The 14,636-nt window shown below is 40.9% G+C and overlaps 1 protein-coding gene across 1 annotated transcript in view; it reads right to left on the reverse strand.

Moving 5' to 3' along the window:
* The window catches only part of neb (nebulin), a 61,918-nt gene extending 51,197 nt beyond the window's left edge, over window positions 1-10,721 (reverse strand). The window contains exons 1-17 of the mRNA XM_071538831.1: window positions 10,662-10,721; window positions 7,399-7,443; window positions 6,305-6,412; window positions 5,960-6,067; window positions 5,515-5,619; window positions 5,297-5,401; window positions 5,018-5,122; window positions 4,189-4,293; window positions 3,398-3,502; window positions 3,187-3,294; window positions 2,530-2,646; window positions 1,750-1,851; window positions 1,507-1,614; window positions 1,297-1,401; window positions 1,078-1,176; window positions 258-362; window positions 58-165 (exon numbers count right to left, since the gene is read on the reverse strand). Coding sequence (XP_071394932.1) covers window positions 58-165; window positions 258-362; window positions 1,078-1,176; window positions 1,297-1,401; window positions 1,507-1,614; window positions 1,750-1,851; window positions 2,530-2,646; window positions 3,187-3,294; window positions 3,398-3,502; window positions 4,189-4,293; window positions 5,018-5,122; window positions 5,297-5,401; window positions 5,515-5,619; window positions 5,960-6,067; window positions 6,305-6,412; window positions 7,399-7,443; window positions 10,662-10,721 — 1,698 coding nt within the window. The remainder of the gene's footprint in view (window positions 1-57; window positions 166-257; window positions 363-1,077; window positions 1,177-1,296; window positions 1,402-1,506; window positions 1,615-1,749; window positions 1,852-2,529; window positions 2,647-3,186; window positions 3,295-3,397; window positions 3,503-4,188; window positions 4,294-5,017; window positions 5,123-5,296; window positions 5,402-5,514; window positions 5,620-5,959; window positions 6,068-6,304; window positions 6,413-7,398; window positions 7,444-10,661) is intronic.
* Between the last annotated feature and the right edge of the window lie 3,915 nt (window positions 10,722-14,636).

Raw genomic sequence — 14,636 nt, forward strand, 5'->3', positions numbered from 1 at the left:
TAAAATGAAAGTGAGAAATTCTCATTTCCATAAATACTGATATTATAGCATACTTACATCACTGGCAATGTTGGTGTGAGCACGGGCAGCAAGGATCGATATGGCATCGCCCTTGACCTCAAACTGCTTGGCTTTAAGTTTCTCCCAGTCGTACTTGTAACAGTTCTGCAACCAGAGAATCATCCCATTTAGGACTTGAAAAATGATGGCAAATTGAAGCTGATAGTAAAGCATTTCAATTTAAATGAATTACTTACGTCACTAAGGTTATAAGCGTTAACTCTGGACTGGATAAAGAAGGGGTAGTCTGGGGGCAGGTGAGACTTGGTCTTTGTCTCCTCGTACTTTGCCTTGTAGTTCAGCTGCAAAAAGGACAAGATGATCAAATTAGAATGTATCAATAATACTCTTAAGATCCTTTTAATACCTCAATATGATCAATTCATAGAGTATTGGTCGTAGGTCTCAATTGTAGAACTACTGTAGTTTCGAGAAATGAGAAGGTTTAGATAAATAGTTATTTCATTTTCTGTCACTGGAGGGCAGTGGAGGATTAAGTGGGCTCTTTATCTAAGAGTTATGTCTCATAACTGTCACTTTCCCTGCCCACCCAACCCCTCTCTGATCACAGGGTTTATTTTGGGCCAACTGAACGCTTGCTGCTATTTATACTACAGAGAGACGGCTCTCCAGTTTCCATGGTGTCCACAGAAAGACAGCTGGGCTATGTGGATGAATGGGCACATTTTAAGGAAGTCTGTGGCTAGCATGTCTCCAAAACAATCTGATCCAGGGCATTAGCTGACCGTTACAGCTATTCGAGTCAGTAAATGGACACTGTATAAAAATAATTGTGTTCACAGCAACCTTTTAAATTTTAACTTAACACCTGTATGAGTTCTATGAACATAATATAAGAAGAAATTGAAGACATTTTTATTGTATTGCTTTGATTATATTGCACCATCTTTCAGTGCCCATCCCATGTGGGCTTATGACATACACCTCTTTCAATTCTAAAGCATTTGTTATCATTAGTACAAGGAGCTGGTCCACGCATTTAGACACTGTACATACATCACTTAGCTGCTGGGCGTTGATGGCGGCTTGAACCAGAACTGGCGAATCTGTGACTTGCGTAAATTTCACTTTGTCCGGATGTTGCCGGTATACTTTCTGCAAAACATAGCATGGAAAAAATCTGTGACGTATTTGTACCAAAATAGAATAACTATTATGAATCTAATTTACTGCAAAGAAGTAGCCATGCAAATCCTATTAACCAAGACTACTCACATCTTTACACTGATGAAGCTTCTTATCGGCTTCATACTCAGGCGTCATTGTTTGAGGGAAGAAGCATCTTGTTTTAATGTCTTCATACTCAGCTTTATAATTTTGCTGCAAGACAAAGTAGAGGATACAAAGTGTGAAGGAATGACTGGATTATCAATGAATTCGCACAATGTAACAAAAAAAAGGAAAGCAAAGAAAAAAGTGACTTACCTCATTCTTCATTTCCTCAATTTTCTGGCAGTGAAGCATATAGATATCCTCATAGCTGCCAATATAGTGGCCCTTCACCTCTCTGTCATACTTATCTTTGTAATGTGTCTGGGAAAAAAGAAAACTATGTTCAAAATGTATATATGTTTTTAAAAAGTACTTAAAAATATTAAAACAAATATTTAAAAAAAAATAGTGTTTAAGCTCATCATAATGAAAAATAAAATCTCAGAGTATACTCACATCAGTGAACTGTTTAAGGACTGAGTCCATCTGAAACTTGGGCGTATCACAGTAGTTGATGCTGAATCCCCTGGATTTCTCATAGTTGGCCTTGTACACTTTCTGCAAAGGAGAGCAAAGACAAATAATGAATGGATAGAAAAATCACATATAAATCATGAAAAGAAGCTGAAAAAAGCAAACAAATCGGGAATTTAATACTCAAGTATAAATTAGCAAGGATTTTTAGAAACTAAATACAGACTCTGACCAGTATGGTACATTAAGTGGCTTAAACCTGAAAACTGACTGGCTAATTGTTGACAACATGCCAGTGAGGCAGGTAACTAGGTTCATTGCAGTCTTCCTTGGGCATCAACTCACTGTACGCAGGGTTATACAGACACTGCGAGGGACTCCCAGTTGGTTTAATTAGCACCACTAATAGGAAGATCCAGTTAGAAGGGCTTCTTGACAGACACTCTGTATGCCCACAACTACACCAATCCATTTTGCAGCCAGCTCATTTTCACTTAACACTCTAGCAAGAGAAATTGTCAAAATCATGCGAGCTAAATCTGTCGTCTACACAGGAAGCATGTAGATGGAGATAATGCCATATATTATAGTACTTTCAGTCTCACAATCAACACTACTACTTCTGAGTGCATCTCTAGTAACAGTTCATTTTCTCTACAATATGGGTTGTTTATTAGTTATTTATAAACCAGTACTGTACTGCAGTGATATGCCTGTACTGGCCAATAGCTCCTTTCCACATAGTGTTCTTCAGACACCTACATCACTGAGGATGGTGCCAGCGTATCTGAGCTGTCTGAGCAGAGGATTCTCTGTGGCAGGGAGAGTGTTGTAGTCAGACTGCGCTTTCGTCTTCTCGTATTGCTTCTTGTATTGGACCTAAAGATAGAAACATGGAGAATACAGTGAGTATGACGAGGAGACAGTGTGTTGATGAAGTGTTTTGATAGAGTGGGCTACATTGACTCATATACCATAATATTGATATGGTTAGTCATGATGGAACAACAAGTTTACCTATAGCATAGACGTTTTCTAGAATGACGCATGTCTGCGTTGTGTGTGGATGCGTGGGTGGCCATGAGCTAAAGCTGAAAAGCCCACGCACGCATTCTGATACGTGTTGAATCCAGTTGTCGCAAAGCACACTGAATATGTGCAGTGAGACTGAACCAAATGTAGATCTCTGAGCCATGTAGTGAATGTGTGGGCACAATATAGTAAGCCTCTGCGTCACACTGGACTGAATGTGTTTGACTCACACTCTGTTCTGAGACGGTCAACTCTCGATCATGTCTTCCGCATGAGATAGGACCTATAAAAACACTGTGATACCTTTGTGTGTGTGTGTGTGTGTGTGTATGTGTGTGTGTGTGTGTGTTGGTGGGGGCTGGGAAGGGATCTCTTCATTGCACTCACCGAGCTAACAGCATTCCTAGCCTTCTTGTTTGTGTCATAAACGGGAGTGTCTGTTTGCATGAAATAAATTTGGTCTTTCGTATCCTCATACTCTTGGGTGTATTTTCTCTGAAAAGGAAAGAGAGCAATAGTTGAACACAGACGCAGAAAAAAGATGACAAAATAATACTATTCTGTAAATCCTGTCCCTTATTTAGCTGTAAGTTCTTACAGTACTGAGGTTGTCCATTGCCACCCTGGCGACGGCCACGTCAAAGTAGGGGGTCTCGCACCATTGGCCCTTCACATTTGCATTGTAGTCCTCCTTGTACTTAAGCTGTGGGGTACAAATAACAATCAACATCATAACAAGCACATTACAGAAGAAAGATTATCTTACTGTAGAGTAACATGTAGAGCATAGATGGACGATGCTAATATTAGTTATCTTCCTCTGCTTAGTGAAACACATTTGCGAATGACTGGAATCTCTGTAATTTCCTGCTATTGTTGGCCATGGCCTCTCCCTACCAGCCCAGAGTGGCTTTCAACAGTAACACCAGAGAGCAGGTGGCCAGTTATGCCTAGCAGTCTCCCTGGGTTGGTGGGTGCTAAGTAGACATAGAAAACAATGTATACATATTCAAAACTAGAACTTTATATCAGGTCGAGGGGAAAACAAAGGAAATACGAAAACCCATGCACTGAATTTTGCTCCCAGTAAACATTATGTCAACCCTGGAAGCAAGATTCAGGAAGGGCGGGATTTGTTTTTCCTTTGTTCAGCAGGGACTCTGAGGAGGGGACATCACCATAGAGGCCACCGACAGACATGTTCTCTCTCTCATGAGCCACTATCACAGAATTTCTTCACTTTCTACCTCTTCCGTCTTGTGTCTGTCAGTCTGTCTCTCCATTATGCCTACAGTGTGCTATATGTACTACAGTATATATTATAGTATACTTGTGTTACGCGTATAGACAGTATGCATGTGAGAATCAGTGTGAGACTCTTCCACTTACATCGCTGCGCTGAGTGAACACTTTCTTGGCCAGCTCCACCTCAGGAGGATCAGCCAGAGAGGTGTACTTGGCCTTGCGCTGATCATGACCCTTCTTGTACTGAATCTGCAGGGGCACAGCAGGGGGGCGAAATTTACTGAGATGGTTAATTCTTCAAGATCAATACCTGACCTTAGTGCACAGTCTGTGACACAGAAACATTGTCATGCTTCACCCTGATCGTATCTAATTGGATTGGTAAATTCCCTACATCAGCAGAAAATGTTTAATGCATTTGTGTTCGAAAAGAAAGAGGGACCACCAGTGACAATTTTAATTGCCTGCTAAAAATAGCAAAGTGTGTGGAAATGGTTACATATGATACATCTGACTCAGCACAAAGAAAAGGGCTCTGAAAGCAAAAAATAGAGGGAGGAGAAAATGTGCTCACCCGTGTGATTGATGCTGAACGGCAATCTGCCAGCAAAGTCAATGTGAGAAATGAACTGCTCAAGTGAATTAAAAAGTGAAACGGCACACTGACTCCCAGCCCTCTAGGAAACTTGCCATATGGCTTGAAGCCACAAAAATGGTCAAGTTTTTCAGCTAACCTCATTTATAAAGGATAAATCATAAGTCAGATCAAATTAAATTGTTCCATCTCACTACGCTCCAAGAAATGTCACTCGCTGATATATAACAAAGATCATCTTTATAGAAAATCAATGTCAATATATTGTATGTTTCCATCTCATAAGTATTTTAATCATACACAGTTCCAAAATCTGAGTGCTGAGATTGCATGTAGTTTCATTTACTGTAATTAGGGGGATGTTGTTGGTCTACTTACATCACTGAGGACCTCCTGAGCCTTGGCCACCCTGCGCAGCTCGGGGCTGTCGCTGTACGGGTAGAACATGGTCTTCTCTTCCTCCCAGGCCTCCGCATACAGTTTCTGAACACAGAGTAAAGTCATGCATAATTCACTGAGATTCAAATCTTCATATGTTCGTTGAAGCATTATTCCTCATGGCAAGTCATGGAATCAGATCAGTTATTCTCACATAATCAGCAGTAATTCTCTTCGGATCTAAAAAGCAGAGCTGTCTGAATGGCAGATTGGGTTTACCTTGCTGTAGTTAGCAGCGTTCTTCACAGCCAGGACGAGCTCAGGAGCATCCGGAGGCAGCAGGTACCTGTCCTTAGTCTCATCCCACTTCTGTCTGTACAGAACCTAGAGGAGATGAGGAGTAGTGTGTAGTAGTGCATTACTGAGCTCTTCAATGATTTTCTTTGGAGAAATGACTATGATTGAAAGCTACTATGCTAAAATGTCAGAGAACTCACCTTGCTCATCAACTCAGAGACACGCTTGACGTGGGCGATCTCTTTGGCCTCACCGTCGTACAAGCTGGTCGTCCGGGCCTTATTGCCCTCCATGCGGTATTTCACCTATTGGGTGATAGTAAGAGTCATTTCTCAATGTTCTTGACTAAAGCATGATCAAATGACTTTTGGGATTTTTTTTTAATCAGATTTGATCTCATTTGGATTTGACGTGGATGACGTTGTTCAGCATCTCCCTGCTTCACATTGATAGTCACACACATTCTATTGAGTAGCTTCACTGAAGTAAGAGTGGGTAAGGGAAAAGCGTTAACTATTCACTTTCCCCACTAAGATTTCAAGTGTTCTTCAGCTGGTCTTGGATTCAAACCAGCGACCTTCCGCTCACAAGTCCTCATCCCTAACCTAATGGGATCAATAACACCACAGTCCTCCTCAGCAGTACCTCACTGAGCTGCTCCTGAGCCTTCCTGATGCGGATCATCTCAGGGCTATCAGTGATGATGGCAGGGGGCTTGCCCCTGGACGTGTCATAGGCATGACGGTACTTATTCTGTCAGGTAGAACAATCAGGGGAAAGAGTTATAAAATAGCCATGATATGACATACAGGACACTGCAAAACCTTAGTGACTGAACATATAAAACAAAAGTATTCAAATGAAAGGGGGTGATCTGTAATAGTGCTGTTTTTAATAGTAAATTGCCACAACCATTCAGGTTTAAAGCAGAAGAAACAGGGACAAGAGTCAAGTATTGACTTTGACACAAAGCTTGAGATTGTTGCTTACGTGGCTGAACTGCTCCAGCATCTTCTGGCTGTGGGCCAGGTACGGAGTCATGAACTTGGAGGTATCCACCTTGACCTTCTTCCTGACTTTCCTGGTGGGCAAGCCAGACTGGAGATGGACAGAGGGAAATGCAGTTAACTATCCTAGTAACACAATGGCCCGGGTTCCTTGATTACAGGAAACTTAGCCAGGAAATACATCCAATTACAACAGAGATATCACCATGGAACAGACGGAGAAGGGATCAGAGACACTTGACAAACAGATTATTTAAGGTATACTGTGGCCGTAATACATGCTAGTTTGTTGATTAAATCTAGCTCTGATATTTTCAAAGGGATACGAATACTCATATGTTACAGTGGAATCTAAACAAACCAATCTGAATTTGTGTGCATCTGCAGTACAACTATATTACTCACCTTCAATAACTCATGGCAATGGCCAGTCAAAATATGGGTTAAGGTTTCTATGTGTTATGTGGGTACGAATAAAGCACTAATTCTACATGGAAAGGGTGTGAATTGTAGCATTATTATGTACTAAGATTAAGTCGGGCTGATGGCAGGGAACTTGTTTTATTGAGGCAGAATTTTAGGACAGATAAAAGCAAGGCAAGGAAAGGGACAGAGCTGAGCATAACACCTACAGTAGCCATGAGTGCATTGTGCTGCATGCGCAATCAGCCTCAGCAACACTTACAAATGAGGCTATTTCATCTGTTGGGTAGTAAATCCACCCAGAACTAATTTACAAGTCATTCATTGTCCAAATAGCAGGCATTTTGTTTGGGAGGTCACATTAAAAAGGCAGGATTGATTGCATTTCAGTTGTGAATTGTTGAAAAAGACTTGATAAATAACCCATGTGTTCATGCACAAGCACAGTTTCCAATAAATTCTTTGAGAATTGCTGACTTCAAAGCTTTAACATAAATACCTGCCTAGACCACATACATTATGGCTTACAGTGAAATAGCCAGACAGTGGAGTATCCACAAATGCATGCAGACAAGGTGGGGGATGCACCATTGGCTAGACATTGGAGGAGCCTATACTTTTTGAATTACTGTCCCTCGGGAGGTGGTGTTTTACCTGCATGAACTGAGTGCTGTGCTCAGTGACAGTCGTCGTTGTTATCTGCTCAACATATTACAAATATAGGACACACTCTGGGGTTTCAAAATTGCCAGAACAAGTTATGGGAGAAACAGCACATTGTATTCGATTGAGGTTGATTTTTCTCCAGCTCTGGTACTCAAGTACAATTACAACCACTGATTCTTCTGTATGCCTAACACCTGAACCTGTATAACACGTTTGACATTATTGTACTCTATGACATTAATAGCTGTTCTGTCAAATGCATTCCTTGAAACAATTCAACAACAGCATACAGCAGAGAGCGTCATCATGAGGGACTCCTATCTTAATCTGTAATAAAACATTTTCATTTCCACTCACATAGTATTTCTAAGTGACAAGGAAAGTCCTCTGAGGTGAATAAGCTGTAATTATGGCTGCAGTCTAATTAAGCCTGTATTCTACAGGGGAAAGAGGAGCCTATAATAGCCCAGGCTATATGTGTGAGCCTGACTGCCCGAACCCTCTGATCCTCTGACCCTGCTTCTGAACACCAAGCACTCACATGACTTCATTGCTATTCTTATTAGTTGTTATAGAGCCCATTGTCCTTGCAATCACTTGCTATAACACATGGCAGTACACAGATCAACAAATCAGTTGTAAAATCAGTTGAAACAGCTGTAGAATCAAGCCATGTCTGTTCACACACCTCTAAATGGGTGAATCTTTCTTTTCCAACCAAGCAACACAGAATACAGTAACCAATAGCATTCACACCCATAGTGAACTATTCCACAAATAGCACGTATCTAACTTGTGCCGGAATTACAGTGACCTCCACTGAGAAAACATCACAGCGGGACATTCTCGGCCACATAAAATTGGAAACAGCAAAATTAACTGAGCAATGTTCAACACCATGAACTAGGTGGCTTGGATCATTCTACAAAAAAAACCTATAGTCCTGCAAATTGCTCACAGAGCAAAGACCTGCAATGTAGTAATAACCAGAGCTGAGAGAAAAAACATCTCAATCAGTTTAATCAACATTTGTAAGAGGCTTCTCTATTTGATTCTATCAGACAGGAGAGAACCATACGTGTACATGAATCCCTCCACCCTACCCATATATTACATATCACTAAAAAACAATGAAGAACCAGATGCAGAGAGGAAGTTAGTGGGATTCTACAGAGTTTACAGTAGTACAAAATACCACACAACTTTATCTATAATGGCTCCAGCATAGGCTGCCCTCTCTCTCTCTCTCCCCTCCTAGCAGGTAGTTTTTCCATGCATCCACCTCTCCTAAGCACATTCTACCACTGTGACGTTAACAGAGTTCGGGCTATGGGAGTGTGATTTACAGCACCACGGCTCGTCTCACTTCCCTCTCTCTCTCCCTCTCTACCTCTCTCTCTCTCTCTATCGCTCTGCCAGTCTGCCGTAGATGTCCACTTCTAAATTTGTCTGAATGCTGGCCAGAGTGCTCTGCACTCCTTCCCTTAATGGGGTGAGGAGTTTGTCATTTTTTAGGTTGATATTAAGGAAATATATATAATCATGATGTTAATTTCAATAAGAATAGAATAAGAATATCAATAAGAAATATCAAATTAAAAAATGTTTGATAAAAGGCTCTATTTGTTCAACCTACTAAATAACTGAAAACCAATCTTGAAAACAGAGAAGAATTTAAATGAGCTTTCTGAATGCTTGTGCGGGCAATATACTGTATGTATTTCTGTCAATAACATGAACAGCTATATGTTTCTCCCCATTCTCTAGATCAAATAAGAAGCCATCTTACTGTTTAGACAAAAACAATGCAAATGTTCTCCAGAGTGTAGATGAAAGTAGTAGTGAAATCAGAATGTACTTGTGGGTATTGTTTTGTCCTCCCTCACAAATGATTTACACCTTTGCATTAAAGATGGTAAATCAGTTGATATGTTATATGGGAGCCAAATGATAACAGCTGATTGTTTGGAACTTTTCAATTCCTCCAGTCTAAAACAATCATTCAGGCTCCCCTATAAGATATCAGCAATATATATATAATATATATTAAATATATATTAAGTATGGACAAATACAAGGCTAACTTTAATCCTATTTCACCAGGAAATAAGGGATTAAGCTGTTAGCCTTCTGCTTTCACTCTTCCATTGGACACTAAGACGGAGACCTTTAACAACAGAATCACTCAGACAAAATGGACTCTAAATCTAACATAAAAATATTCTTGAACCTTGGGGAGCCGAGGGTTCTGGATTTGTTGACAATACAACACACCAGCAATAATACACCACAATTAGGAGTTTATCAAATAATTTGGACAGCTAAATAATAGAATTGGTGTGAAATTCATGATGATTATATGGAAAACAATTACAACAAATTTCAGTGCTAAGCATCTCATTACAACAGGGCATCTCATTTGAGGCAAAAATCTAAATGGTGATTTCCAGAAACTTGCAGCTCCCCAAGCTTTCATGTAATCTATTTGCGCTATCTGTGCCATATCATCCTAATTTGAATACCATTCCACCATTACAAAGTATGTTCATCAATGGCAAATATGCTAGCGATAACAGGAAATGACAGTTATATTGTGGAAGATTAATAGTGGGATATCATATGTTATCTGCAGGGATCTGTGGCAATAAATGACTTGGACTCTATCTTGCACTTTTGGCAGTTGTGTGATGATTACATCACTAGATTCAGAATCAAGTTGTGTGGCTGCCAGTCAAAATGCAAGGCCTCAGGTAAAGGTATCTCTACTTTTGAAGGACACCCTAAATATCCCAGTAAAATATACTGTAACAGTTGGCTGTTAAGGGCAATCCAGGCTTTAAAACACATTGGGAGGTGTCCCTCTGAAACAGGATCCAACACACATGGATGCCTGGTTCCCTGAACTGCTGACTGGGGAGGTATCGTGACTAACTTGACTATTCATAGGGCCTGCCACTGAACCTGCAGAGGATAACCGCAGCCCACAGAATCAAATTTGGAATAATATCTGGGTTTTCAATCATATTTATGGTTGCAATCCACAAAATTAATAAAGCATAGTCCTAAACTGAGGAAAAAATATTGGATTATTATAGGAATGTAGATGACAATATCAACAATGTGTTCAAGAAGGTGGGCCTAATCCATTCATACTGTTTGCAGCCTATTTGTCAGCTTCTAAACCTGCTAGAGCCTGAATGAAAACAATGTGTTTTTCACCCAGTGAGAAGATATTTACTTACCTCATCCACAATCTCCTCCCCCTCCTCCTCAAACTCCTCATATTCCTCATACTCCACAACCTCCGTCATTTTGGGACAGTTTCAGAGGTTCTGCACAAAACACAGATGACAGTATCAGGCATTCATTATTGGCATTCACACATGTGATACTTCCAATGAATGTGTTTTCACTTCATGAGCTAAACTGAAAAGCATGTTTCCATCAATGGGACAACATATATATTATTCATTACATATGTATTATTGGTTAATGTGTTATCTTAAATTTCCTGTCAATGACATCGAATCAGCTTTCCAAAGAGCACATAGTGGGGTTTGGACTAGAGACTGCAGGACAACTGCACCAGAGATATTTTAGGATGCTGCCAACCATCCCCTATTCAACCCAAGTTACCTTACTAAATCAATAGACTTTATAAACAGTAAACACATATTACAAATATAAAACATCAACATACAGATGTCCAACCAATGTGCATGCCATACCAGAGAAAAGAAAGATTCCCGTAGTATTTTCAGCCGCCTTACAGTAAGGTAGCCATCCACTAGGGTCCCAAACAGATATTCCAAGTTTGTGATTTGTCTCAATCCTAGACAAAATAACAGAAATGTGTCAAACTGCGTTACAGATTTAAGTTAAAATGTCTCAGGTAGAGGAGGGGCAGATTAGGTAGGTGTGACACCAAGTACCTAATAGCAGGCCTCTGGCTTTCAATGTTTGACAGCCACCCCTACCCCCCTTGCCCCAACGCCACTCAAAGAACTGCTCCTCCTGGCTGAAGCTTGGCGACAGCTGCCCCACAGCGCTCCAGCTATTTGTCATGTAAGCTAATGCCACGGCCTGATTGGTTGGCTTTGTTTAGCTAACGGAGATGCAATGCCTTCTGAGGCTGCAGGTTAAATATAGGATGACATACTAACTACCCTTTTTTAGCACTTGATTCCCCTCTCTTCACATGAAAAAGATGCTTTTTCCCAATAAAATGTTATACAGAAAGAGATAGGTGGAAGAGTTTAGGAAGATGGACAAAATGGCCAGACTGGTGCTGAGGTTTTGGATGGTAGACAAAATGGCCAGACTGGTGCAGAGATTTCAGAAGCATCCAATGGTAGGCCTGGTGTGATCTTGCTGGAAGCTTGCAGTTCTGGGTTGTTTGCGTACTCCTTTTAACATGTTCAGCAGAAGCTTTATACTCCTTATTCCTCAATCAGCTGTCCCCAGCATCCCGATGGCAGCAAAGGATGGAAAAGATAGAAGTCCAGGCAAATGGAAGGCCATGCAGAGTAGAGAAAACATGAAGATTTGTGTGTTTTTTCCTTTTCTTTGCTTACCAGTTTCTTTAGAGTTTAATGATCTCCCAAGCCGCCAAAGCCTCCCCAACTTCCCTCCTGAGAAACGCCGGGGCTACAGCACACAGCTGCGGTTTCTACCCGGGTTATCATGTGGCCCGCACAGCCAATCAGAGGCCAGTGTTCTCAGGTTTCAAACTCTAAATATACCTAAGTGATCCCTTCAGAAAAGAGCACCTGTTGAAGCGAATGCATCAGCGGTACAGTTATAAGGAAGGCAGTGGGGCGAGGGTAGTGGGGGTCTCGAGAAAACAAGAGTACACCCAACTCTCCAGACAGTACCACCCAGCGTGGATGGGTTTGTGATGGTTATGACGATAACAAATGCTGGTTTGGTTTTAGGAAAATGACTGGGAGAGGGCCATGGGAGGGGATCTGAGAATGTATCTGTGAGAAGGCTAGCTGATCGCCTGGCAGCGCTGTATGCCAGATCTGTTGAGGTCATCTGTTAGCTGACCCCGGTCGTGCTCAGTGCTGCCCGAAATCAGGTCAACAAATGAGCCACTGTGGGATTCATGGAAGAACTAAACAGTTGACCCCAGAAATATGAGCCACAAATAAACAGCTGCTCAGGGTAATCCAGAGGTGACTGTATCCTGAAAAAATAAAGTTACGTTTATTTTATTTGACATGGACATCACAGTAGCATTAGAATTGTAACATACATTTATGCACCAGACCAGATGCACCGTCTGATAAATCACAAATGCCCTACCACTAGTTTGGGTTAAGCCTGTAAATGAATAATGAGTCACCTTGGGCTACTCTTGACATTTTATCACGAATGAGGATTGACAACATTTGACACACTATGTGTTTTAGACCGTTAACTACACTTTTAAAGCTTTTAACATCACAGTCATGAACTATGTAATGATTTGTGTTGCGCGTTGGGCCTGTCCTATGTTCCCTTGCATGCTAACTGGATCTTTAAACATAGTATGAGTGACACTAATATGTCAGCTCTGGATGCAGTTGAGTCCGATATATATTTGCTTCCTGCTATTAAATGGAGGAGTTCAATTTAACAACTTGGGGGACCAGGTAGGGGGTTAACAATAACAAGAAATAACAAAAGCGTAAATCTACACTGTCTCCAGATTTTCAAAGCACTACAGTAGACTGCTGCCATCTCCAATACCACAACCTGTCTGATCCGTGGGTATAAAAAGTACTCAGTGATTTAAAAATACATCAAGAACTATTTCAAGATAACCCGTCCCATACTGTACAGTTAAGGTCCAATGGCCACCGTGATAAATTGGAATGGCAATTCCAGTAGATTTGACAACACTAAGCTCAGTTATGTTCATAGAACGAGAAATGCACCTTTTTTAAATGTCCTCTTTTTAAACGATGTGTCCCTCTCTCTCTCTCTGGTATGCCATGTCTCTACTCTTACTCTTCATGCCAAGAGCAGGAAGCTACAGGACCCAGATCGACAGCAGCAGCTGAATGTCTCTCTCCCTTTCTCTCTCCCTCTAGAAAGTCGTAATGGCCCTCCATTCTGTGATGGACTGGATTGCTGCTTCTTGTTCCTCATTTGCAAGGTGACTAAAGTTTTGATTTAATCTGCAAGACTGAAGAAGAAAAGCTGTGATTTAAAACTGTGCAAGATAATGAACTTTTGTTGCGATCATGATAAAATAAATTAGCTAGGAGGATAACATGTTGACATTTTTCGAACTATGGAAACATCCAGTGCATTACACTTCAAGTTCAGTTGTTACGGGATATCACAGAATTTTAATGATTCTAGCAGTAGAGAGAAGGACTTCCCAATGCCAAGGACATCTGGGGTGGGGGCTAGATGATGCTTAGTCACTGGAAAAACTGACTGATCGACAGGGAGACTAGAACACAACAGCTGCAGAAAGACAGCCACAAAATAAACACTGACAACTGTTGTCGATCTTAGCACACTAACACTTCACGAAACAATTGATTCCATTGCCACTTAGGTAAGAGACTAAATGGAGGTGACTAGTCAGTCATGGCATGACTCTGCAAGAACAGGATGGGTTGTTGTTCCCAACCAGCCATGCTAACAGATCAACACGTACATCTGCCCCGACCTTTCCAGCTCTATAATGAGCAAGTGATATATTGGGTTGACAATGCAGTTAACACGGATAGATAAGAATTGGGCTGACTGAGTAATCAAATTTCTATCATCACTGTGCTATCTCCTTGGTGGTTTCCTTGTTCTTATCACAAATTAGACATTAAACAGCTCTCAATCGTTGACACTGTGACTCAAAACACACTGACTGAAGACACTCAAGTCTCCTGCACTGCACTGCGGATAGGTGGCAAATGGATACAACCTTTCAAGTTATCAAATGAATAGATAATATGAAGTCAAAGGAGCAAAAAATTAACTTGTCACACTAAAACTGGTATTTTGTGTCAGTGATTTACCTTTTGACAACATAGGATTACCACTGTACTTTGTGTAACTTACCTGCTACCACACCTGTTTGTTCAAACTGTGAAAAACCTGTTTGACTGACAGCTATATGCAGATCAGATCAAGGTGCCGGGCCAATCACAGCTAAAGATTAAAACCTGCACACTAAGAACTCATTCATTCATAGACTGTTTATTGACAATGTTTCAATCCAATGTGCATCT

The sequence above is a fragment of the Centroberyx affinis genome, unplaced genomic scaffold (genome assembly GCF_046629955.1).
Source record: "Centroberyx affinis isolate AG114_WGS23_722 - 3 ecotype Tasmania unplaced genomic scaffold, CSIRO-AGI_Caff_v1 ptg003356l_1, whole genome shotgun sequence".
In the NCBI taxonomy this organism is placed as follows: domain Eukaryota; kingdom Metazoa; phylum Chordata; class Actinopteri; order Beryciformes; family Berycidae; genus Centroberyx; species Centroberyx affinis.